Source organism: Pogona vitticeps, chromosome 6, assembly GCF_051106095.1.
Source record: "Pogona vitticeps strain Pit_001003342236 chromosome 6, PviZW2.1, whole genome shotgun sequence".
Taxonomy (NCBI): domain Eukaryota; kingdom Metazoa; phylum Chordata; class Lepidosauria; order Squamata; family Agamidae; genus Pogona; species Pogona vitticeps.
In genome coordinates this window covers 33,691,922-33,715,570 of record NC_135788.1, presented here as the reverse complement: position 1 = coordinate 33,715,570, position 23,649 = coordinate 33,691,922, and the positions used below count along the sequence as shown (strand labels likewise).

Below are 23,649 nucleotides of genomic sequence, written 5' to 3'. Positions count from 1 at the left end.
ATAGAGACAGCCGCTGTGGCCACAGGGATGTTACACAGTCCCAGGATGCCCCTGGAACTTCTAAGAATACTCAGGAGTGGAAACCCCTAAAAAGGGTCACCATAAGTCTGAACTGACTTGATGCCATGTAGTTATTATTGTATGTTGTTGCTACCCTTGTCATTATCCACAGCCATTTCAGCAGGCTGCAGCAGAAGAAGACTGTTCTCTCCCCACCCTCATTTTCTGGCTCCCCATCCCTTTCCATTTTCCTTCTGTATGGTCTTTTTAATTTGTAGATTGTGAACAGGTTACTCTTTTTGTCTGAAAAAGAGGATAAAATTGTTTAAAAGGACAAATAAAATCTTTGCTGCAATAACAGGAATACAGGGTAGGGAAGCTCTTGCAGGAGACAAAAATTCTGTGGAGAGGTGGAAGATCTGTTTTACCCATCTCCTGAAACCAGCATCCTTTGGACCACAGGGATGCTGTTCCCCAATCATGCTCACTTTTTATGACTAGCATATGGGGGAAAATTAAAACTAGCCAGAGGGATTTGCATGGTAGAGTTGCTCAGGGGATAAAGAGTTAGTACTTATAGGACAATGCATTTTCTTTTTTACATGAGATCATGTAAACCACTATATCACTAGTCAGTTTAATGTCCTTTCTGACTTGCTACCTGCCATTTAATTTAATATTCTAAGGCTTCTCTGGCTTGTTGCAGCTTTAAAGAAAAAGGAAAGCTAGTTTTATTTACAAATATCTTTATATTTTATTTCTACAAAGGGAAGCATGTGCTAATATGGACAATAAGATGGGCTGTGGATCTAGCAAAGACTGCAACACTATTTATAGTTAACTAAATAAATAATGCTGTACATTTAAAAACTTTTTGAAGTACTAGAGGGTTTTCTTATTAAAGTATGAATCTGAGCTGTCTCAATCACTCTCTGTTGTGCATTTTCTTCTATGCTCCCCATTAACGGGATGTATTTTTTTCTTGTGTCCCTTTACATGGTTTCTGTTTCAGAAAGGAAAGTCGATTGTTAAGCCACAGCAGGTGTGTGTTTGTGTGCATGTGTTGTCCTGCTAAACAGTTTTCACATTTTTGGTGATGTGCTGATAACTGAATAAAGCCAGTGTGCAACTTTACCTCAAAACATTTATGTGCAGTGTCGATCAGCTTTTTATGAAACATGTTATAATCATTGGCTGCCACCAATTTATCTCCGTAAACACGTGAAGACTCATGAAGCCACAGACGTACAAGATCATCTGGATCTTTTAGACACTCTGGTTTAGCAAACAGTATTCCCTATGAATTAAATAGAATGTGGTTTTTTTCAATTGTTAAAATTCAACAAGACACAGAGTGGTGGATCTCTCTTAAAGTGAAAGAAATAGGCTCACGGAAGAGTCATCCACTTGTTTTTTATGGATCTTCAAACACATTCACACACAGCACAACTCACTCTATTCAAGCTGTGTCCTGCAATCATCTGCTACATTTCCAAGGAGCTACAGAAGCTTGCTATGGGGAGGAGGAAGTGGAAGTCTTCCTCACCCAACTAATGAAAGTATCTGAGTATTGTAGCAAAAGTAGCTTAAACTCTAGGAGTATGCAAATTGGCTCACTTTCTTAGAAGATTGGTCTTCAGAATACAAGCACAGGATTCCTTTGAAGCCTGGCTTCACAAACACACAAAATTGTCTCAATCACTCTTACCCACCATTAACAAGCTTTAACCTCTAATTATGACCTATCTATAATGTCTGCTTCTGCTCTGACTTGTAACCATTGCTCTCTTAGTCCCAGACACATTATGAAAGGTTATTTGGTGGTGAAAGACAGTCATTTTGCTTATGGTTTTTTGTAGTACCTGCCATAGTACCATAGAGACTGGACACTGCCAAATACGTTCCAAGGACAAAACTCAGTGAATCTAGATTCTCCTAATAACAGCAGAATTAAGTTCTGCTATTATTTTTCCCCATAATGAAAAACAAAGCACACTTTTGAAATGAATTGTACTTGTTTCTAATTAAAAAGGTTGTGCACCTTGAGAGCTTGTATATGTAATGTTATGTGCTGTCAAGTTGCTTCTAACTTATGGTGACCTCATGAATTAAAGGCCCTAAAAGTTGTTAGCATTGACAGCCCTGCTCAAGTCTTGCAAACTAAAGGTCATGGATTGTTGTACTGAATCAATCCACCTCATGTTAAGTCTTCCATTTTTCCTATCCCCTTCCATTTTTCCTTCTCATGATATGCCCAAAGTACAATAACCTCACTTGAGGTTTGATTTGATCTAGAACCCACTTATTTGTCTTTCCATGATATCCACAAAGCTGTCTTTTAACACAAAGTTTTGAATAAATCAATCTTTTTCCTGTCAGCTTTCTTCAATGTCCAGCTTTCAGATGTGTACATGGTAATTGGCAATAGCACAGTACAGATGATCTTGGCCTTACTATGTCTACTTATATGGAACTCTTAGTTTAACACAGTCATCAGCTTATTTTACTTTCCACCTCTTACACATCCAGAAAGCAAAGTTTTGTAATGATCCTTTATGAATAAATGTAATAAACAATCTCTATCTCTCAGCAATCTAGATGCAGTTGCCATTCTTGCTTTCACACTGTAATGAGTTGGGCTATAAGAGTACCATTCTGGTGTCACTAGAAAAGGCAGTAAAGTCTTCCCTCAGTAGCCCAAAGCATGTTGTACTTCCCATTATGCACTGATGCTAGATTAGGCATCCTTCAGTCCTGAGAGACTATGGTAACATGCTCTGTATGGAGGATTTAGAACAGCATCTAGTATGGCTGAGAAGGCCAATTCGAGAGTGACAATCCCTTCCACACTGAAGACAAATGCAATCTGTCCCCTTTCCAGCTCCCTCATTTTGCTGGTTTCAGGACTGCCTCAGCCTGCTGTACAAAAGTCTCTACAAAATGGGAGAGGCCATGATGTGCCACCTGACTCCAGGCTGAATACTCAGATGTCAAGGTTTTCCATCTGTTGAGGTCCATTCCTAAGGTCTTCAGATCCCGCTTGCAGATATCCTTGTATTGCAGCTGTGGTCTCCCTCTGGGACGATCTCCCTGCACTAATTCTCTGTACAGGAGATCTTTTGGAATCTGACCATCAGCCATTCTCACATGCCCAAGCCAACGTAGACATCGTTGTTTCAGTAATGTATACATTCTAAAAATTCCAGCTTGTTCTAGGACTACTCTATTTGGAACTTTGTCCTGTCAGATGATACCAAAAATGTGTCGGAGACAATGCATATGGAACGTGTTCAGCTTCCTCTCCTGCTGTGCACAAAGGGTCAAGGGCTCACTGCAATACAGGAGTTTACTCGGGACACAGGCTCTATAGATTTGAATCTTGGTATATGCCGTCAACTTCTTATTAAGCCATACTCTCTTTGTGAGTCTAGAGAATGTACTGATGCTACTAGCAGTTAAAAAGCATAATATCCATCAGGGTTACTAGGACAAGTTGGAGGCTAATGACCTTGCCCAATGATTCCATAGATCCTGGATTGCTCCATTACCACTTCTATCGTATAGATGAAATGATAGGATATGCTGTTGAGATCCTCCGTCCTACTTATCTTCTCCTTGCACTAAAGAAGGAGGGAGGGATTGCTCTCTTCAATAGTGATCACTCTCTTAATATATAATCAAGGTTGTTTGCTTCTGAAACACAACAGATCTGCCACTATTTTGTGTAGTTTTTCATTCCTAGATGAACTCAGTGCAAGGCAAATTTATGGCATTTTGACATATATTTAAATTAATTTTAGCTTGTAATTCTGAGAAGCAAAAAAGCATAGTTTAATTCAAAATTGAAATGCTACACACAATTTTCTTAACTCTTAGCTTACACATTGGCATATTTATTTTCCTTGCATGTAGTATCTATGCATGTTACAGACCTGGAAGACATTGGAGAGGTCTCGAAGGTTGAAAATATAATGGAATTTAATAGCTGTAGGAAGAAAGTTCTGAACCATGATCTGGTGAAGCCATATTGCTGCTTGGATTATGGCAGGGCCATGTTTTAACACTGATGAACTGAAGCTATGTCGCTTGAAATGAAAATCAAGGATCTTGCTGTAGATGGTAGTCAGCGCATCAGTGGATGGAAAGTTCATTGCAAACACTGCAAAATGTCGCTAAAACATGAGGAAAAAACATGATTTAGAAGGGATGTAAAACTTTGCTTAGTGCATTCTGCCAGGCAAGAATGAAACATTTTGGAAAGTTTCCTCTAGTGACACAGGGGATGAAATTATCAATTTCAGTGCACTATTTGTGTTTTGGTACTTTTTAATGAAATTTTGTGAGGGTGTTTTTTTCTGTATCAAATCCCTGTATTTTGTACCCAAAATACATTTTATGCACATGATATATTTGTAAAGCAAAATACAAGGTTTTTAATGCAAAGACACAGTTATTTGGCAACACAGCTAATGGAAAAAAATGCTGGTCTTTCCTTCCACTTGAGCAAAAACTGTTTTTTTCAACATAGATGAACAAATTATAGTTTAGCAATGACTAAATGTGACTATATCTGTGAATACATGAGGATGTGAATAAAGATGTGCAGCTAACATTAGGCATAACTACACATTTGGGATACATATCAAGCTATTTATTTTTGCAAAAACTGTTTGTATTAAACAAATGAACAAAAATCATATGTTGCCCATCTTCACAATGACTCCATTTATAGATTGGGGGCACAATCAATTTTTATAGGCTAGTGTTATTCTAGTTTCTTGTCTAGATGTATTAAGAGTACAAACATCATTGCATTTTACACACAGGAGAAATCCATGTGCCCATCATAAAAATGCTACAGGGCAAGACTATGGGATGCAGCCATGATAGCATTTTCTCTCTAGATTTCGAGTAGACAAAAGATGATTACAGAGACCTTGGGAAATGTATCTATAATCCAAATTTTTATTGTTCTGCAGGACTTACTGTCCTGCTTGGATAACTGCTACAATCACAACATGAGATTGATACTTGGGTCCTTGCACTACTTCATGCCATGTGGCAGGGAGCAAGATGGCAATATTGTAGAAAAAATGGGTTTAGAAAGATTTCCTCAAACATAATCCAGCCCAAGAAAGGTTTGTATGTATTTCTGCCATCATATACTGTGGTGTGTACATAATAAAATATTTATGGAATACAATAGTCCAAATCCCTATAAATGTTACTTGGAATTTTATATAACTGGCACTTTTCCAACATCGGCTAAGTCTTCTGCAATGTTGCTTAGAGCACTGGTTCTTAACCTTGGGTTACTCAGGAGTTTTGGACTGCAGCTCCCAGAAGCCTTCACCACCAACTGTGCTGGCTGGGGTTTCTGGGAGTTGCAGTTCAAAAACATCGGAGTAACAAAGGTTAAGAACCACTGGCTTAGAGAATCTAAGTATTCTATATATAATTTAAATTGGAGGTACTTGGGTTACTATGATATGATATACCTGAAGTCGGGGGTTGATGGAGAAGCTGCCAACAGTTGGATTCATACATGCAATATACTGACAATTATGAATGTCTTTTAAATTTAAGGTCTGCCTATCATACCTATGGAGACAAAATATATTTAAAATTATTTATAACTAAAGAGATTATTGTAACTGAAGGTTAGAATGACATAAAGCTAAACTAGAGATATAACTGGTCCCTCCCATGGAACAGATTTAACATGCAGATTCAATTAAACTGCAAGCAAAAATGATAAATGATATGCTACAGGGCAAATAAACAGTTCTTTATATATACTGAACATCTGAAATAAAGTTTACATTCATAATATTTATATTAGAATCATTAAACAAATTAAATATTTAATCTGTTAAATACACATTTTGTCATAATGAATGGAGATTTTACACAGCCACAAAATGGGAGAAATCACTTACCAATGTCCATAATCTATATGTTGACGAATTAATGTATGAGGCTGAACTGTTCCATAAGCATCCACTTCTGGCATGTTCATATCATCAATAAAGTAAACTAACTTCTTGTTTCCCACTGGCCCATAGTTACGGCCAGCCTTTTTCTCCAAGGGCTTTTCCAGTATACCTAAGATAGGTGTATAGTTCCTAATTACTATCCATCATTTGGAAATATTAGCAAAGGTTACAGTTTAGCCATTGTACAAACAATTTAAAACAGGCACAAACTTGTCTGATCAAGATTCAGATTTGGAAGTAAAAGAGAAGCTGCCTTAAAAATCTCATGCTGTTGTCCTTCTGTACAGGAAGGGGGTAGGGAGAAGGGAGGGAGAGTCCTTTTCACATTGTATGGTGAACCTTATTGACCAACAAGGAATTACCAATATGCACTGCCCGTAAACCATATCAGTGGTTAGTGGACATCCTCTGGAAGCAGAGGCAGAACGAGCCAGACTCAACCCCACTTAATCAGAACTCTTCTATTGTCGTACTGCTCTGGTAACATTTCTAATTATAAGGTGAGGTAAACATTAATATAATTTGGTCTTCTTCAGTACAGGAAAGAATCTGTGATTGGAGTGAGGGAAGAGGTTTCCATAGTGAGGAACGTTTCATAAGCTCTTGTCCTAATACTAAAATTGGGTACATGATGTTTTAATATATAGTGTACTTATTGTACTGTAACAATCTTATTAAAACAGCAGGCAAATCAAGAGTTCACAGGCAAATCAAGTGAGTTCACTGACCTTACTGGCAGGTTTTACAATCTTAAGGCTTGAATTATAGTTCTCACAAAATAGTATTAACTAGTTTGCATTGCTTGCGGCACTGCTTTTTAGCTGTGCTCGCTGGATATAATATCAGAGATAATACAACATTCTATAAGCTTTCTAAATGTATACAAGACTTTGTGAGGGCATAAGATGTACCATACCTAACTCAGTTTAATGCATTTTTTAACTTCCTGTCTCTCAATCATTCTCAAAGAGGATTTTCAGGGAAGGAGAAAAATAAGTCTGTGGATGGAATCCTTCATCAAGCGAAATAGAAAAATAAAGATATCTGTATTTCAGAGACTCCGAAAATACCATCCCAACTTGCAGTGAAAAAGAACTTACTCTGCAGTGCTGCTGATGTAGTGTAATAGTTGAAGGGAACTTTGGACACCAGGAAATTGTCAGGAAGTCCAGCAAGGCATTGTCCAATAAATACAGTTTTCCCCACTCCAGCATTTCCAACCAGCATCACAGGCTTGCCCTTCTCCAAGAGCAAATCCGTAAAGTATTTGAGGCATGTGGTCTCAGAGGTGTGAACAAGGACAGACTAAGCCATCAAAAGAAAACAAGTGAAGGCATTTGATGTTAACATGATATGGGCTAATACTGTACATCACTGAAATCATGTTATTTAAAAGGGCTTATTACTTCTACAGAACACACGCCAGGTCAGGTATTTTTATGCATATTAAGAGTGAAAGTCTCAGTAACTGCCTTATCTGGTATTGTGCATGGATCACACAGAATGTGTAGGGCTCACAGAAATCATTGCACAGAAGTCACAGACAACACACAGAAAGTTATGAAACAGAACAATTATGTCATCTGGAAACATAAAGATGACAATAGCCTGTGGAAAGTATCAACCAATACATGAGCACTTCCATTATGTTGATATTTTCACTGGAATATGACAAAAAAAAAAAAACACAAACCAACTGGGAAACCAGTCTAAAGCAGACCTTTATCTTACATGCTTTACAAATAATGCACATATCCTCAGACATACAGTATATTTCAGCAGCTTTCCAGTAGACTGGAAAGAATTACATTTTTCAAAACTGTGGGCAGTAGAATTTCACTGCTGACTTAACTTTGCTTCTTTCAAACATCAGTCATTTACGAAACCATACATTACATAATTGAGTTGAGGAACCTACAGCCCTTCAACTCTGGTTGAAACCCAGTACATCGACTTCTGGAGGGCCACAAATATTCCTCACCCATACAGTGCCTAAAGATACAGATTGTGGAAGGATGTGTTAAAGAACCATATTGTAGCCAGAATGTTGTGTAATTTCACCTGCATGACTTGAAGTTGAGCAAACCATTGCAAAATTTGCATCAAGACAAAAATTGCATCCAGAAAGCAGTTTCCTAGGCCAAGCTGAGCAACCACTTTTGTAAAGAGTAGTAAAAGGAGTTGTGCAATCGGACAGATAGATTACCTGGTTATAATACCCAGTGAATTTCTGCAGGTATAAGATTATGCTACAGCCACTACAATAAGATTTCAGTCACTGGCAACTAATGACAAATAAGGATTTCCTATGACAACAAGCAAGAACAGCAAGGCTACCATTTTACTCTGGTTGGCATATCTAGAGTCCTAGAAACTTGCCCAGCAGCACTTTCCCCTCAGTTGGCTGATCAGAGATGGGTTGCTCAAGCTATAAAAGGAAACTTCTCAGGCAGGCCTGAAGGTGATGTTCCCTTCCCAGCCCATCTGGGCAATATACAACCTTTCTCCATCATTCCAAAAGTCATCCAACATTTAGAGCTTTTATGTTGGCGGCACTGAGATCTAATGGAAAAACAAGAGTTATCATGGCAGTCATCATTACAGGAGTAAGTCTGCATACGCCTTGGGCTTGTAAATGTCTCCTACTTCTTCTCCAGCACAGTCATAAGAAAGAGGTCAGACTCTGAGCTTCCATTTTATCAAGGTTTAACTCTAAATTATGGCAGTTTATAGGAATAAGCAATCAAGGTTCATAAACTATGGTTTGAAGTTGGCTTCTTTCAGTAAGCCAGAAACAGTTTACCCAGGTTGAAAAAAAATAACAATAATTTTAAATTAGTTTTTAAAAATGAAAACTTATTTCTTAACATTTCCCTTGTGACTGTAGGAGTCCAAGGCTTTCCTTGGTCCATTATCACAATCACGTATCGCAGTTTATCATGACAGGTGCATGCAAGCAACATGCAATGTAATCTATGTAAAAAAGCTCCAGATCTCTCTGAGAACTTCTCTGACTTGAACCTGGTAGTTTTCATAAAATATTTCTTTGCATTCCTGGCAGTGGTATTTACATACAAAGTGCCTGAATAACATTTGCAAATTCACCGTTGCCCAAATCTACCACAAATCTACAACCTGCAAAGCTGGAGAGGCGGCACTTCAGCTCAATATGACTATTCTGAGATGCTTCATACTTCCCCCAAGTGTGAATGGCAGTTTAAATTCCTTCTTTATAAAACATAATCTAGGTAAAAATAGTTCACTAGCTCAAGTGTTGTGAAATAACTCCCAGCATGGTCATTTTGTTAGTCCTCATTTATTCTCTTCTCTTACTATCAGATAAAGCAGCACACTTTAATATAACACTGCATGCAAACATAGAAATTAAAAGATATATCTTCATACACTGTTTCCCCCAAAATAAGACCTAACCTGAAAATAAGCCCTAGTAGGATTTTTCAGGATGCTTGTAATATAAGCCCCACCCCAAAAATAAGCCCTAGTTAAATGAAACCCCGCCCTCCAACATTGTGCAGCAACCAGAAGATGACATGACTGTATTTGAATAAATGTAGATTGTTATACATGAAAAAATAAAACATCCCCTGAAAATAAGCCCTAATGCGTTTTTTGGAGGAAAAATAAATATAAGACCCTGTCTTATTTTTGGGGAAATAGGGTAAAAGAATGAAAACATGCACAGCTATCTCCAATTACACCAAAAATGTGTACCTGCAAGGCTGTATCTGGATCCATGTGAAAGGTGGTAATTTTATCACTCCAGGGAAGGAATTTCTTTGTTTTCGGGTCAAGATAATAATCAAAAATTGTACCGTGGGATGGAAACTTCACTGATTTCATCTCTTTCATCCACCAGCGGCTAAATTCAGCTTGATAATTGGAAAGCTACAAAATATTAAATGAGTTTCCAGTTTTGTTGTTGTTTGTGCCTATATATTGTATAGTATCTCTTTACTAGACGACACAGAGATTTCTTCTTTTAAAAAAAAACACACCTCCACATATGCCCTATGATATGGCAACCTATGTAACAAGATAGAGAGCTACTTATAGGCTTGCAGAGTTATTTAAACTGCACAAAATTAAGATTATTTCCCCAGTCCCAATGCAGATAAATGTTGCCACTGGGGAGAAAGAACTTTAGCTATTTCTTTCCTTTAAAAACGCAAACCAGGTAATGAAAATTCTACATTAAAGTTAATAAATGTTTGCAGATTGCTTTTCTTACCTTCCATTTACATACCATTTCCTAAATATTCTCCAGATTTTTTTAAAGGACTGCATAAGACAGCAATGTTACTTATTTTATAATGCTTGCATAAATATTTCACATTTATTACAAACTGATTTATGTGAAAGGAGTGTATTTCAGCAGCAACATATAGCTTTAACCTATGTAAACACAAATAAAATTGTGCCTTTGTTTCCACGTTTTCCTAACTCAAGGATGGGCATGTTCCAGAGGTTGTAGGAAATGTTTGCACCTCCCCATGATGATTTTTAGCAGAACAACAGTGGCAAAACATACATACAAACAAACAAAAAACCCATCACAGTTTTAGTGATTCTCAATCTTGGCTCCTCGGATGTTCTTGGCCTAGAACTTCCAGACGTCTTCACCACTAGCTGGGCTGGCCAGGATTTATAGGAGTTTAGACCAAGAACATCTGAGGATCCAAGGTTGAGAACCCACTGCTTTAGAGCAAGACACCTGGATAGAATGCTGACTGAAAGCCAGTGATTCCAACCAATTGCTTCTCGGATGCTACAATTTAACTCCAACTTTTTGGTGTGTATTTGCCATCAATTCAGCTCCTAAAATGAACTTCATACCACTTACAAGCCTGAGCCTCTGAAACTTTCTTCTCTATTCTTTATCTTTTGGCCAAGATAAGGTAAGATATCTGAATTTAATCTGTCTTTCAGCAATTCAAAAACCTTTAGCCATGTGGGTATTACCAATATTACATCCTGCTCTCTATTATGTAACAATTCATTGTCTGGGAGACAACATTTTATCCCTGTACTTGTCACAGAACCTACTTAAAGGATTCTTTTTACCACTGTTTTGCTGCACAGACCATGGCATATACACTATCACAACTTCTGAATGGACCCAGAGATCACTCCCTTCTGCCTACCTGGTCCTGGAAAAGGGCTCCCCCAAATGACCACACACAGGCAAAGGCAAAATATATCTCATACAGTTCTCTCGAACCGTCAGGAGGCACGTTTTCAGGGATGAGTAAGCAGTCGAGGAGAGAACACAGAGTCTACAGAGAAAGGGAAAAACATTTAAAACAAAGATGAAATATATGTGGATTGTTCTGCTGATCACAGGAAAAAAAGGGAGTTATTTCCCTTTTCTGCACAGGATAAATCACTACTGCATCTAACTCAGTTTTGTCATAGGTCATGTAGTACTTGGTCAGGGCCTTTCCATCGCCCACAGTGAAACAACTGGCTCAGGCATCAAACTTTAGCTGTAAATGAAAGGACATCACACTGTTGCTATTTTTCTATCTTTATTGCTAGGAAAGAGGTGAGGTACTTGTGAAATGTTCTGCCTCAGTGGTCTAACCCATCTGAATTTTCAAAGAGATAGCTGTACTAGTCTTTTTCACCATGTACATAACAGAGAAAGAAAAAGAAAAGAACCATTGCCTCTTTCTTTTTCAGAATGTATACAAAAAGCAAAAGAAAAGAAAAAGAAAAGTATTATTGCTTCTTGTCAGCTACAATTTCTACTTCTGTGTGAGATTTTGTGAATTTCCGTCTGATAAGTTGATTGCAATTCATGAAAGCTCTCAGTGAAATAAATGTTTTCCACAATAAATCATTCCACAATATTTATGTTGTTTTGGTTTTTGTGTTTTTTTAACACCATTTTTGTGTCACCTCAAGCAGCAAAATATAATTTGCCAGTTCCAGTACCTAACTTAATTTTATAAAGCCTTCTACAAACAATCAGTTTAGAGCTTTATTACAAGAATTACTTGCCCCTTTCACAGAACCAACTGAGTGCAAAGAAAGAGGGGAAAGGTGGTGGTGGGGAAAGTCCCATAGAAAGAGATAGAAGAGAGTAGTGTGTGTGTGTGTGTGTGTGTGTGTGTGAGAGAGAGAGAGAGAGAAAAGGTATGGCTCCATCCAGTTTTGGCTCTGTCACCAAAAGTGTAGCAGCATAGACTTCCACAGATCAACACTAAGGGAATGAAGTCTCAATAGAAAAACATTTTCCCACATCTTCATTGGTGTTCCACATCAGTTTGATTACTAGAATTAGAACTAGAATTTTACACAGAATGTTTTTCATGCCTTACCTGGGAACTTTTTCATGCAAAGCTCTGAATAGCCACATCTCTCCAATTATATTAATCAGCCTGATTCTTATACTAGTATACACCATCCTAAGAGTTTTTCTGGACATCATGAAATAAAAGTACAACAGCATATGGGTGCAGCTTTACAAGATGGATTACTAGAATAATCTGTTTCCCATACAACTTTCTGTGGCTGAACATATCAACACCCCACTACTACTACTACTACTGTTTTTCTGGTGCAAGCTTTCCTTTGTCATTAGAATAGATTAGATCTTAACAACATGTTTATATAATTTCAGTTAAATAGCAAAATTCTTATTTAGTTTGCAATACCATGCAGACAGGTAGATACTATTTGTAACAAAATATTGCTTTGTGTATCTCACTTGGCATACGAGAGATTGCAGAAATGTTATAAATGAAATAAGCAAAAAAATAATGCCATCTGCACAGTTAAAGTCATACTTGCACCATGCTGTTCTCAGGGATGGGAGTGATCATTTTAAAGTTTGTCCTCAGCTGGTCCAAGCACAGAGGAACGTATTTCTCAAAAAGAATAGTCAGATTTGCTTTTTCAGCTTGGTTACTCCTCTGTTCTATCCAGCTTGCAACATATCTAAAAAAGAAAAGGGGAAAAACCCAGTGGTTTCAGAATAGACTAGAAACATATATAATTAAGGTCATCTTTTATTATCAGTCAAACCAGAGGTCAACTATAACAGGCAATCCATGTTGAACAAAGATGAGTGAAAGCTAGTTGGAAACAATTATCAAATTGGATTTGCTTGGGCAAACAACAACAGCACACAGGAGTCTAAATATGACTAACTAGACTAGTTTTGGACATCACAAAAAACATAATTTATCTTCACAAAAATTGACTTAGTCTCTTCCTAGACCCTCTATGATGACAGTGGGGGTGGGAAATGCAGATTGCTTTTTAAAGTAAATGTTGCATGCTGATGCTGCTAAAATCTTATAGTTGGGTTAACATTAATTATAGATTGTTTGAAACAAGTCAACTTCACACCATGGTTTAGAAAGTCAGTTTGTTTCAACATGCCTGTCAGTGTCCTGACCAATATTTACATGTAGAAGTTGTCATGGCAATCTGACAAGGTGCTAATCATGCACAACTCTGTGCCTGATCATATGACTTCAATGGATTGCCATATACAGAGTTGAAGCTCTGCATATGTAAATATTGAACAGGATACTGGCCACTGTAAAATTTATTGGAGGATTTTATAGTTAACAGAGAATCGGGTATAAAAACTTCTGCACAGAGAAAGCATGAGATAACAGCTTAAGTCTCAGTAGCCAACCCCTGTGCACAGTGACTAGCACTCTATAGGTTAAAAATAACTCTGGAAGCATTCTAGGGCTATCTTTACTTACAGTTGCTGTCTATAGTTACAGCCAGCAGAAAAATAGGAAAAAATGAGTCTCTGTATAAGGGAGAGACCATTCCATTCTTCCTGCATGTTCAAAGGTCAGGAAAGGAGACAAAGATTAACAAACAAAAGAAGAGAAGCGAACAAACAAACAAACAAGAAGGAGGGAGGGGCAAGCCAAAGATGGGGGAAGAAGAACTCTACCAATAGGTTAACGGGGATGAAGAATTCCTTTGGTTCTTAAAAGTCCCCCTCCCACTGATAACCAGGGTTAGGGTTAGGGTTATTTTGCTATTATCTCAACAAAATTATCTATTTTTATGACTCAAATGGTGAGTTAATATGAAGTGAAAGATTTTGCCATTTCTTGGCTGTGCTGGAGGAAGAGAAGGGAAGCTAACTCCTTGAGCCTGTATGGACACTAGGCTTGTTTCCATTTCAATAAAGCATCATTCACATCACAGGAATTACAATGCTGCACAAGATGAAAGCAACTGCAGATCAGTATCAGCTGCAAGGCTGCATCATGCCATCCAAAAGCACTCATAAGGTGGAGTGGCTGGGCCTAGGTTAATAGATAATACGTCTATGCTTACAATGACAGTCAAGCTTGAATACTGAACATTCCAATTATTTTCTACATTAATAATAGGCAGACTTATTAAAGTTAAAGTTTATGGAAGAAAGTTAAAGTTTATGGAAGAAAGTTGCTACTTTATTTCCTATTATGGTTTTTAAAAGAGAAAGTACTTACGGATTCCAGCCGAGGTCCTGTTGGTTTACATACAAAATACCTGCTCTAGAGACTGTAGCAGGAGTGGCTGTTTTTAAATGGTGTATCTCAAAAACCAGTCTCATTGATGGAGTCAAAGAAACCCGTTCATTGCTGGCGAGAGTCAGCACCTAAGCATCAATAGTACAGAATCATATTATTCTGACAAAATATAGTTAAAATATTCCGATAATGATTCAGAAAACTGCTGCCTACAGTGCTTCCTAACCTTGGGTCTCCAGTTATTCTTTGAATACAACTCCCTGAAGTTTTGGCCAGCACAGGTAGTGGTGAAGGCTTTTATGAGATTTAGTCCAAGAACATCTGGGGACCCAATGTTGGGAACTATTGCTTTAGAAGATATCTTCACATTTAACACATATGGGTGTGCAGTTGATATTTTCTATGTACCCATGTCTGTAATTGTCCACATTTTCAAACTTACTGCCATTGCTATAATAAATTAACATGTATAATAAGTTAAAAATTGCTGGCAATTAATTCATTTACCCCTGCTTACTTCAACTTTCAGAAAGGTACAAAACCTTTTGACTAATTTGGGTGAACACAACTGAGATACTTTATTTGGACAATCTTTCACTGACATGTAGCTTAAATACTATATAATAAAAGTTGCCATACCCTATTAAAGCCTACATTAGCAACTATTGGAAAAGTTACATCATACATACTCAATTTCATTCTGAAGCTAGTATGTGGACAATAGATACTAGGCTAGATATACATTCCACTAATCAGAGAGAGAGAGAGAGAGAGAAATAACTCTAGAAAACAAAAAAGTATATATGAACATAAAAAACAGACTGACTTGTTACATCAAAAGGTGTCAAATGTTTTTTTTCTTTTTGTTATGCACCTTGTTATCATCCATAACAGTGTTGAGTGATTCAATCCACATAGGATCGATGTCCCCATCTAAGACAATCCATTTGGGCCAACTGTGAGTAATATTAGCTTGTTCTCTCAAAAGAGATGAGAACAGCCCTAGGAGGGGAAAATGCATGAAATTAAGCACTGAAGAAATGAATTTCAAAATGATGAACATAATTTCCCAGTTGGAATATAAAGAAATTATACTCCATTGTGCACCACAACACCTTTCAGGCATGCACCAACATTTCCACAACATCCTGCTCCAACTGAAGTAAGTAGCTCTGTAGCGGACAAAAAAGCTCTACAGAGAACCATTAAAATTGCCCAGAATATCATCGGGCTCCAGCTACCAACCCTGGATGACATCTTCACATCCCGCTGTCTGAGGAAGTCACACAGCATCCTGAGAGACTCTTCCCATCCTGCTTATAACTTTTTTGAACTGTTACCGTCTGGCAGAAGATATAGAACAATTAAGATTCGGACCACACGTTTTCTAAATAGTTTTTATCCTAGAGCTATAATTGCAATTAATAATGAGCTTAAAGACCACCAGTAGTGAATAATTAGTTGGACTGTGTTACTTGGCCTGAGGTGTAGATGTTTGTATTTTTAGTGGGGGACTTCTAGTGGGTGGGGAGTGTTTGGGGAATGTTATGTGTGTGCGTGTGTCTGGTCTCTGGGTGTCTGTGAATTTCGTTGTATGGGTATACTGTGTATCTACTTACAATGACAATAAATTATATTATTATTATTATTATAAGTAAACTTTGAGAACAGGATCCTAAGATTGCATCTCTTTACATTCCAGCAATCTGATCTAGCTTGGGAAAAAACTATATCTGATTTCTAAAGAATCCAGTTAGAATTGTGCACCCATTTACTGAAAGCAAACATGCATGATATTACCAAGCAGATACAATCAAGAAAGATCTGGCAGCGAGGAAACTGTGTGCATAAGAGACAATTTGGAAATCAGACAATAGGTGGGAGCAACGTGGTACTTTAACAATGATCTGAATGTGTAAAAGTATGGCTGCATTATCTAGATAAGGTTACTTCCTCTAGTGTGAGCCTGCCAATATCTTGTAATCTTTATTAGAGGCCCTGTTATATGTCCCACAACCAAGGGAGGCTTAGACTGGTAAACACACAAGACAGGGCTACAGAACTTATTTGTTTCTAACTCTTTTTATGAATATTTCTGTGATGGAGGAATCTGGGGGAACATAGAAGTAGCCTAGGAGTGACAAGTGCAGACTGGAGACTATGTGATGGCCACATTTGTTTCAAACAAACAAACAAACAAACAAACAAACAAACAAACGCAGGCAGGCAGGCAGGCAGGCTACACTGCCATAGATGTGCCACTTTGAATTGTAAGTACAGTGGGGTCTCTACTTAAGAACGTCCCTACTTAAGAACAATTCCACTTAAGAACAGCTCCGTTTGCTAAATTTTGCTTCTACTTGAGAACAAAGATCCAAGATAAGAACAGGAAAAAAACCTTTCTTGCTCTTTTTTTAACCTTAGGTCATCTTAGGTTAAAAAAATTCTCCCCCTAGTGGTAGAGTACGTATTAACCAGCTTTGCATTAGTTCCTATGGGAACTAATGCTTCAATGTACAAACACACCTCTACATAACAAAAAAACAGCCAGAACGGATTAATTGGTTTTCAGTCCATTGCTTCAAAATTAGCTTCGTCAGAAGTCCTTTTAACACTGTTCCCTGACCTAAGGGGGAAAAAAAGGAAAATATTTCCCCCTCTAGTGGTAGAAGGAAGAATAGCAGCTTCCCATTAGTTTCTATGGACGGAAAAGAGCAGATACGGATTAAATGGTTTTCAATGCATTCCTATGGGAAATGCAGATTCTACATAAGAACTTTTCCACTTGAGAACCACCTTCCAATACGGATTAAGTTCTTAAGTAGAGACCCCACTGTATGAGAGAACAATTAGTTTCTGAATACTTCTCCGTGTAAAGACAAAAATCCTGGACAAAGAAAATGTTCATGCAATGAAAAACAGTAAGCACAACCCTTTAATATGCTAAATTTAAATGTATTGTTAGGTTTCTTACATGCCAACTATTCGAGCATAAAGATCTCTTTCCTTCTGAAATAATGCAGCCCCAGAAGTCTACACATGTGGTTTCTCTGCATATGTAGATTGGTCATATGTATTCTAATAGAGTAAGCATCTGCTTTAGGCATAATTTCAGATATTGCAGGGAAAGATGAAGATGGTGTAAAACATTACATTAATAAATAGAAATATATCCTCCACTTGCCATCTTTCCATTCTCGAGTAGCATGATGTATAAAGCCAAAGAGCTCATCAGTAGTCACAGCTTTGGGATTCAAGTCATTCCACACAGGTTTCTGCTTCATGTTTATATAAGTCCTATTCAGTGTTTTCAGAATCTGATGAACAGCCGGGGGGGGGGGAGAGGGGGGGAGGGAAAGGAAAAAAAAGACTCCCTTATTTGGGTCATACTTTTACCTTAGGCTCTTGGAAATAGTGACTGTTTTAGCTAAATGCTGTACACACCTGTGCGCACCATTTTCCAAAATTATGTACATCTGTTGTATTTATTGAGTCTTGATATGGAGTGCCGCTTTGGAGGGTGCCAAAGAACATTAACTACTGCAAGCTTTCTGTGGAACAAAGTGCTTTTTCCTCAAAAGTCTACAACCTCACTCATACAGTATATCTAAATCCATATTTTTGTAGGCTTGCTCCTTTCCATGTGTAATCTCACAATCCTAATTGCCAAATGTGTTATAATGCTTCAAAAACCTGCAAGACCAGGTTCGCTCAGAAATTTTTATATGAAATTAAAGCTTTGAAAGCCTGGTTGTTGTTGTTTTATTATAACTCCCAGTATCTCCCAGTCAACATGGACACCACTGATTAAGGGACACTTGGAAGCTTTAGTCTGATACCAATTTTCTATGCTCTGGATTAACATAATATGTAGTGAGATCTACACAGGGTATTATTCATAACAGAGAATCATTGAGGGCTCCGTAATTAAAATATACCAGGCTATTCTCAGAATCTGACAGTCTGAGACTGCCAATTAAAAAAGGAAGCTATTCCAAATGCTTAACATTTCCCCCACAAGTCATGTTTGCATTTTATTTCCTGTTCTTTTTATGTGAGCAGTCAGACAAAATGAGTTGGGAGGGTTCCTTTTCCAATTACATTGTTATCAGATATTATTCCATAATTAATTTAGTCACAAAAATGTGGTACAGTTGAGCATTCCACTTTATACCAGAGGTTATGGATTAGTTGCAATGAAGCATATGGTGTTACACTACTTTGTATGGAAGATAATTTTTTTCCATGGCAAAATATGCCATGAAATATTAAGACTAGCATGGATCCATGTTGTTGTCATACCTTGCTTTTCCCTGTGCCTGCATTTCCCACTATAAAGACAGAGTGACGGACCGCCAAAAGCTCCTCGAGCTGAACAACCTGCCAAAGATAATTAATATACAGCTAGTGGTTTTGTTTCCATGTCCTCCCATTGCCACTAAGCCACTAATTACTTCTAACAAAGCAGCTTCTCACCTCCCTTTACTTTAGTCAGGAAATTAAAACAACTGCTTTCCTCAAATAGCTCCAAACTGAGTAACCTGAAGAAGGTGCAGAGGCTGTCACAGCCCCTAGACCCAGGCTTGGATTCAATGAATGCACCTCAAGGAACAAAAAACAAATATCCCCACAATCTTCTGTTAATAATAGAAAAATAGCACCCATAGACAGACTAAGTACTCACATCAGTGCTGATCAAATGACGTTCACGTGGAGGTGAAAAATCTCAATCTTTTCAAAAAGTAACATCTAAAGATAAAAATCTTTTCCAGGAGCCTACCACAGAAAATCTAAAAGGGTAACTGACAGAGTGGGCTATATAGTCCACAAAATGTGATACCAAAGAGAACCTGGTAGTAGTAAAGGTCCCTTTATTGTGAAAGGGGCAGTGAGGCTCAACAGGGATGGATTTCATAGATACTGTATATCTGAATTAGCTTGCCAAGTATTTTGTAAGATATGTGTGGCCACGGAAGCTCCCAGATGCATGGGACCAAGCATGTTCTCCCAGGAAAGAAAAAACCCCAAAACTGTAGCACCATAATCTGCTTTACTTTAAGTAAGGGTGATAACAGTTCTGTTGGGCTCTGTGCTGGACCAAATAAAAAGTTATCTAGTCCAGTATTCTGTCCTCACCAATATCATCCAGATGCCTATGGGAAGCCCACAAAGAAGATAGCACACCATAGCATCCTTGTGTTTCCCAGAATCTGGTACTCTCAGTTTGCCTCTGGAGCTAGTACCTTGAGGCAGCCCACTGATAGTTACACTTAGGAAAAGGCTTTTTCCTGTGGAATACACTCCTTTCAGAACTACTGTCAATTTCACCTCCACTCCTTTTGGGAAAAAGTTGAAGATCCATCTCTTCAACCTGGGTTTTTCAATTGTTTTTATGTCTTATTGTAAAGACTTTATAAGAAAGAGATGTTTGCTGCATTCAAAGCATTATTAAAGTGAAAAAAACCAGAAAAATATTGATAAATAAAAATACATAGCTATCATGATTCTTAACTATCAAAACACTTCAACTGACCTTTCTGAACACCTTTTAAAGCTGATTAAGTTGGTGCTTATCACTCATTACATCTGAAGACGTAATGAACAGTATGAATTTCTATTTAACCATAGCCTGTCCTCCCATGTGCAGATCTGAATCACACAGAAAATCAAAAACCGGGTGCAGTGTTTGACTTCTAAAGCTCAGTGTGGTCTTTTATTGGCTATTCTGCAGATCTGATAAACAGAACCATATCAGATGGGCTTTGATGGTCAGTATGATTCTGCACTTTGCACCAAGTCTCAAATTAGTGCTCTTGCATCGACATTACTACCAAGTATGACTTCAGTGACTGAATCTTGGGAGGCACAATCTGAATGCCAACAGGAAAAATGCCCCACCAGCAGCCACGATTGTACCACAAGTGTTATTCCATATTTTCATTCCGTTCTGGCGACACAGCAAATAGACTATGCCTGTTGTCGGCCCATTGTTGTTTATTCTGTATTATGAGAAAATTTAATATAAGTAGTTAATAACTATTTGTCCTTAAGCATTCAATTAAGAATGTGCTATTGAAGGATACTTTAGGGAAGCAGCATCTCCTTGACCAGATAAGAGCAAGGTTTCTTGTGCATTTTAATCAAAGTACACATCTTTACTTACAAACTTTGCCCAGCACATTTATAGAAGGCCAGTGTTAGTGAATTACCTGCACTTTCAGAATACAATATGAACACTGTAAATGCATGTAAGGGTAACCTTCACATCCAGTACAACCTGTCTGCAATTATTTTGATTGAAATTCTTAAGGGGTATAATTAAAGGCAATGGATTATTTTACTTTGAGAATAAAGCTCTCCTCAGGCTGCAAGTGAAGCTCCAGGGTAGATTGTTTAACCATCTGTTCAAATTGCAAGTCCCTCTTTCTTGGAACATCCAGAGCTGGAAACAGGTCACTGATCAGGCCCATGAAAATGGGAATATCATCTGTCACTATCTTAGGCAAGTTGAAGTCCCTTAAGGCTCGCATAAGTACCTGAAAAAGGACAGTAACATCTCATATTGTACCTACGAGAGCTTTCAGTAAATGGCTATTGAACAAGATAGGAGCATTATTTTTGTTTTGTTACTAACAGAGTAGAAGCATTTATTTCTATTAAGAAAGAGCAAAAATATCAATTCATTTGAAAAGATATCTGTTTCCTATTTAAATCAAACTGGGGATATGCTGCTCCCAGCTGTTTTTCTTACAAATCACAGGTCCCTATTCAAGATGTACCTGATCCTCAGGTCTGGTCTTGTCTCCTCGTTTCAGGGAACCTGCTACTACCAAGACAGATTTCACGGCACGAAGGCCCCAATCATAATGATCCTGTGATGCAGTTATATAGAAAAATGTTAAAAATCACTCATGAAAAATTGTGCAAGCTATTACATTTTCATAAATTGGAAAACAGTTGAATTCATTTCTCATTTAATTTTCATACCATAGACAAGAATCTTGTTATGACTAAAGACCCTGGATGGGGAAATAAGAGATCCTAAAGGGGAGACCATTCAGCCATGCAAGTCTTCAAAACCGTATTCAATCAGATGTTGATATCACTTATGTTTGCTAGTATGATTAGGGTTGCCAGACATCCTAATGTCCTCTGTCCGGCAGCCAAAGCTAAAAACCTTTAAAATGTCCGGCTTTGGGGTGTGTTGTGCTTGTGGGGGCGTGTCTTAGATCACATGGTGCGGGCAGGTGGGTGGGCAAGCAAGAGCCAGAAGCCACACATCTCCTGGGGCCACTTCTCTGACCGACTGGGGCCGCTTCTCGCTGGCAAGTGAGAGACTTTCGGTGACACGCACCAAGGCGCTTTCCTTCCCACAGTTGCAGCAGCAACTCCTCCTCCTCTCCTGCCCCTTTGAGACAGCTTCAAGGCCCAATGAATCAGAGTGGTGGCGGTGGCAGCTGCTGCTGCTGTGTGTGCAGCCTCCATGCTTCCTATTTGCTCAACTTCTCCTCTTTGTGCTGCGGGAGGAGCACAGCTGAAAAACCCGGCTCAGCGGCAGCTCGGAGGGAAGCCCGGCCGCTCCCTGAGCTCTCCCGCTTTCCCTGCTGGTTCGTCTTAGGGTGGCTAAGCCCTCCACAAAACCACCGCCTCCACAGGATGCCCCCATTGCTTTTTCCCTGCACTCTCCTTCCTTGTCTTGAGGTTTCTTCCAGGGAGCTTGGAAAGCATTGCAGTGCTCCTGCCTTTGTACAGCTGCAGCCAGTGGAGGGTTTTGTTTTGTTTTGAAAAACATCAGAGAGAGTTGTGTGTTTGTGGCTGAGGGTGGAGGAAAGCAGGAGTTATGGTACATCCTCCTCTGTCCTCTTTTTTGTCTTTCTATGTCCTCCTTTTGGTACCCATGTATCTGTCAACCTTAAGTATGATCAACTAACTGGATATAGGAGCACATTTAAAAGCCAAACTTCTACCTTCAGATCATAAGATGGCTGACCACTTTCCATTAAAAAAAAGGCCACTAGGCTTAGATAGAGTCTGGTGGGGAACAGTGCAATTTGGGAGTGTGTGGTTTTGCCCTGTGGATGCCAATATATTGAGGGATGTCAGGGCCTCCAAAATTCTGGGGATGCAGATCCCTGGAAGTCAAGCAATTCTGTCACAAAGCTAATGCCCTTATTGATATTGAAATTAGCACTAAATCAGTGACAGCTCGAAAAGCATATTGAGCTTTAGAAGAAGGGGCAAAAACCTTATAGAAAGGAATCAGCTGGGTCATGTCTTTAGGCAGACATACCTTAGCAAATTTATGGGCCCCCAGCACTTGTAAATATGTTACACTGCAAATAGTACCTGCTTTTCCAGATATCATGAACAAGCTTGAGCAATTATTTATTTTCAAAGGCACCCTAAAAACCATTCTCAATTTTATTACTCAAATTGACATTGCCATGCAACACTATTTCATTAGCACTTGTGAAGCCCCAAGGTCCAAAGGAAGTCCCTAACCTGTTTAGAGAGAAGTTCTCTACAGAGAGTATACAAGGTAATAAACTTCCTGGCTAACAAGCGTGCATCCACAAATCCCTCAGCAATCAGCATAATTTCACAGATTAGTTCAATGTCAGGGACAACCATAGCACAGGGTCTAAAAAGAATGAGACAAAAAACAGAGACAGAAGTTACAATCTAAGCATAATGAGAAAAAGATATTTAACCCCCAACAGATTCAAAACAGCAATGACTTCAAGTATTTTTGCAGACTCAAGAGAATCGCAATTAGACGTGTCACTCAGTGCTAACAAGGAATTTCTTTCACAGTAAAAATGTTCAATTAATCATTGCCAATTATTACATATCCTACTAGTGTTATCTCAAAGAAAACAGCTGAAGAGTTCAAACTTTTCAAGACTGATTCCGCAGCTTCCTCACAGACAAGCCATGCTGATAAATACAGGCGACTATCACTGAACAGGCAGGCCTCCAGGTGACTCCTTATGTAAGGCTAATCAAATCAACACTCTGAATTTGTTTGCTTTCCAAATAAAATTCTGAGAAAATTATACAATTCCCACAGTCTTTTTTCCCCAAAGTGCATGAATGTAACTAATCCTTTTGAATAATGCTCCTTGCTGGGTTGGCTCTGT

General features: G+C 38.4%; 1 protein-coding gene across 3 annotated transcripts in view; it reads right to left on the bottom strand.

The window, feature by feature from the left end:
• Positions 1–23,649, bottom strand: part of DNAH11 (dynein axonemal heavy chain 11) — a 186,984-nt gene that overhangs the window by 93,086 nt on the left and 70,249 nt on the right. Inside the window, exons 37-51 of one of the 3 annotated variants that reach the window (XM_020781900.3) lie at positions 23,012–23,150; positions 21,289–21,381; positions 20,851–21,045; positions 18,812–18,889; positions 17,694–17,826; positions 15,384–15,511; positions 14,489–14,637; positions 12,806–12,956; positions 11,159–11,290; positions 9,729–9,902; positions 7,097–7,301; positions 5,940–6,105; positions 5,499–5,601; positions 3,933–4,172; positions 1,136–1,297 (exon numbers count right to left, since the gene is read on the bottom strand). In XM_020781900.3, the coding sequence (XP_020637559.3) occupies positions 1,136–1,297; positions 3,933–4,172; positions 5,499–5,601; positions 5,940–6,105; positions 7,097–7,301; positions 9,729–9,902; positions 11,159–11,290; positions 12,806–12,956; positions 14,489–14,637; positions 15,384–15,511; positions 17,694–17,826; positions 18,812–18,889; positions 20,851–21,045; positions 21,289–21,381; positions 23,012–23,150 (2,248 nt within the window). Of the gene's footprint in view, positions 1–1,135; positions 1,298–3,932; positions 4,173–5,498; positions 5,602–5,939; positions 6,106–7,096; positions 7,302–9,728; positions 9,903–11,158; positions 11,291–12,805; positions 12,957–14,488; positions 14,638–15,335; positions 15,512–17,693; positions 17,827–18,811; positions 18,890–20,850; positions 21,046–21,288; positions 21,382–23,011; positions 23,151–23,649 lie in introns of those variants that run through there. The other 2 variants (XM_073003290.2, XM_078377188.1) reach the window with 2 other exon arrangements.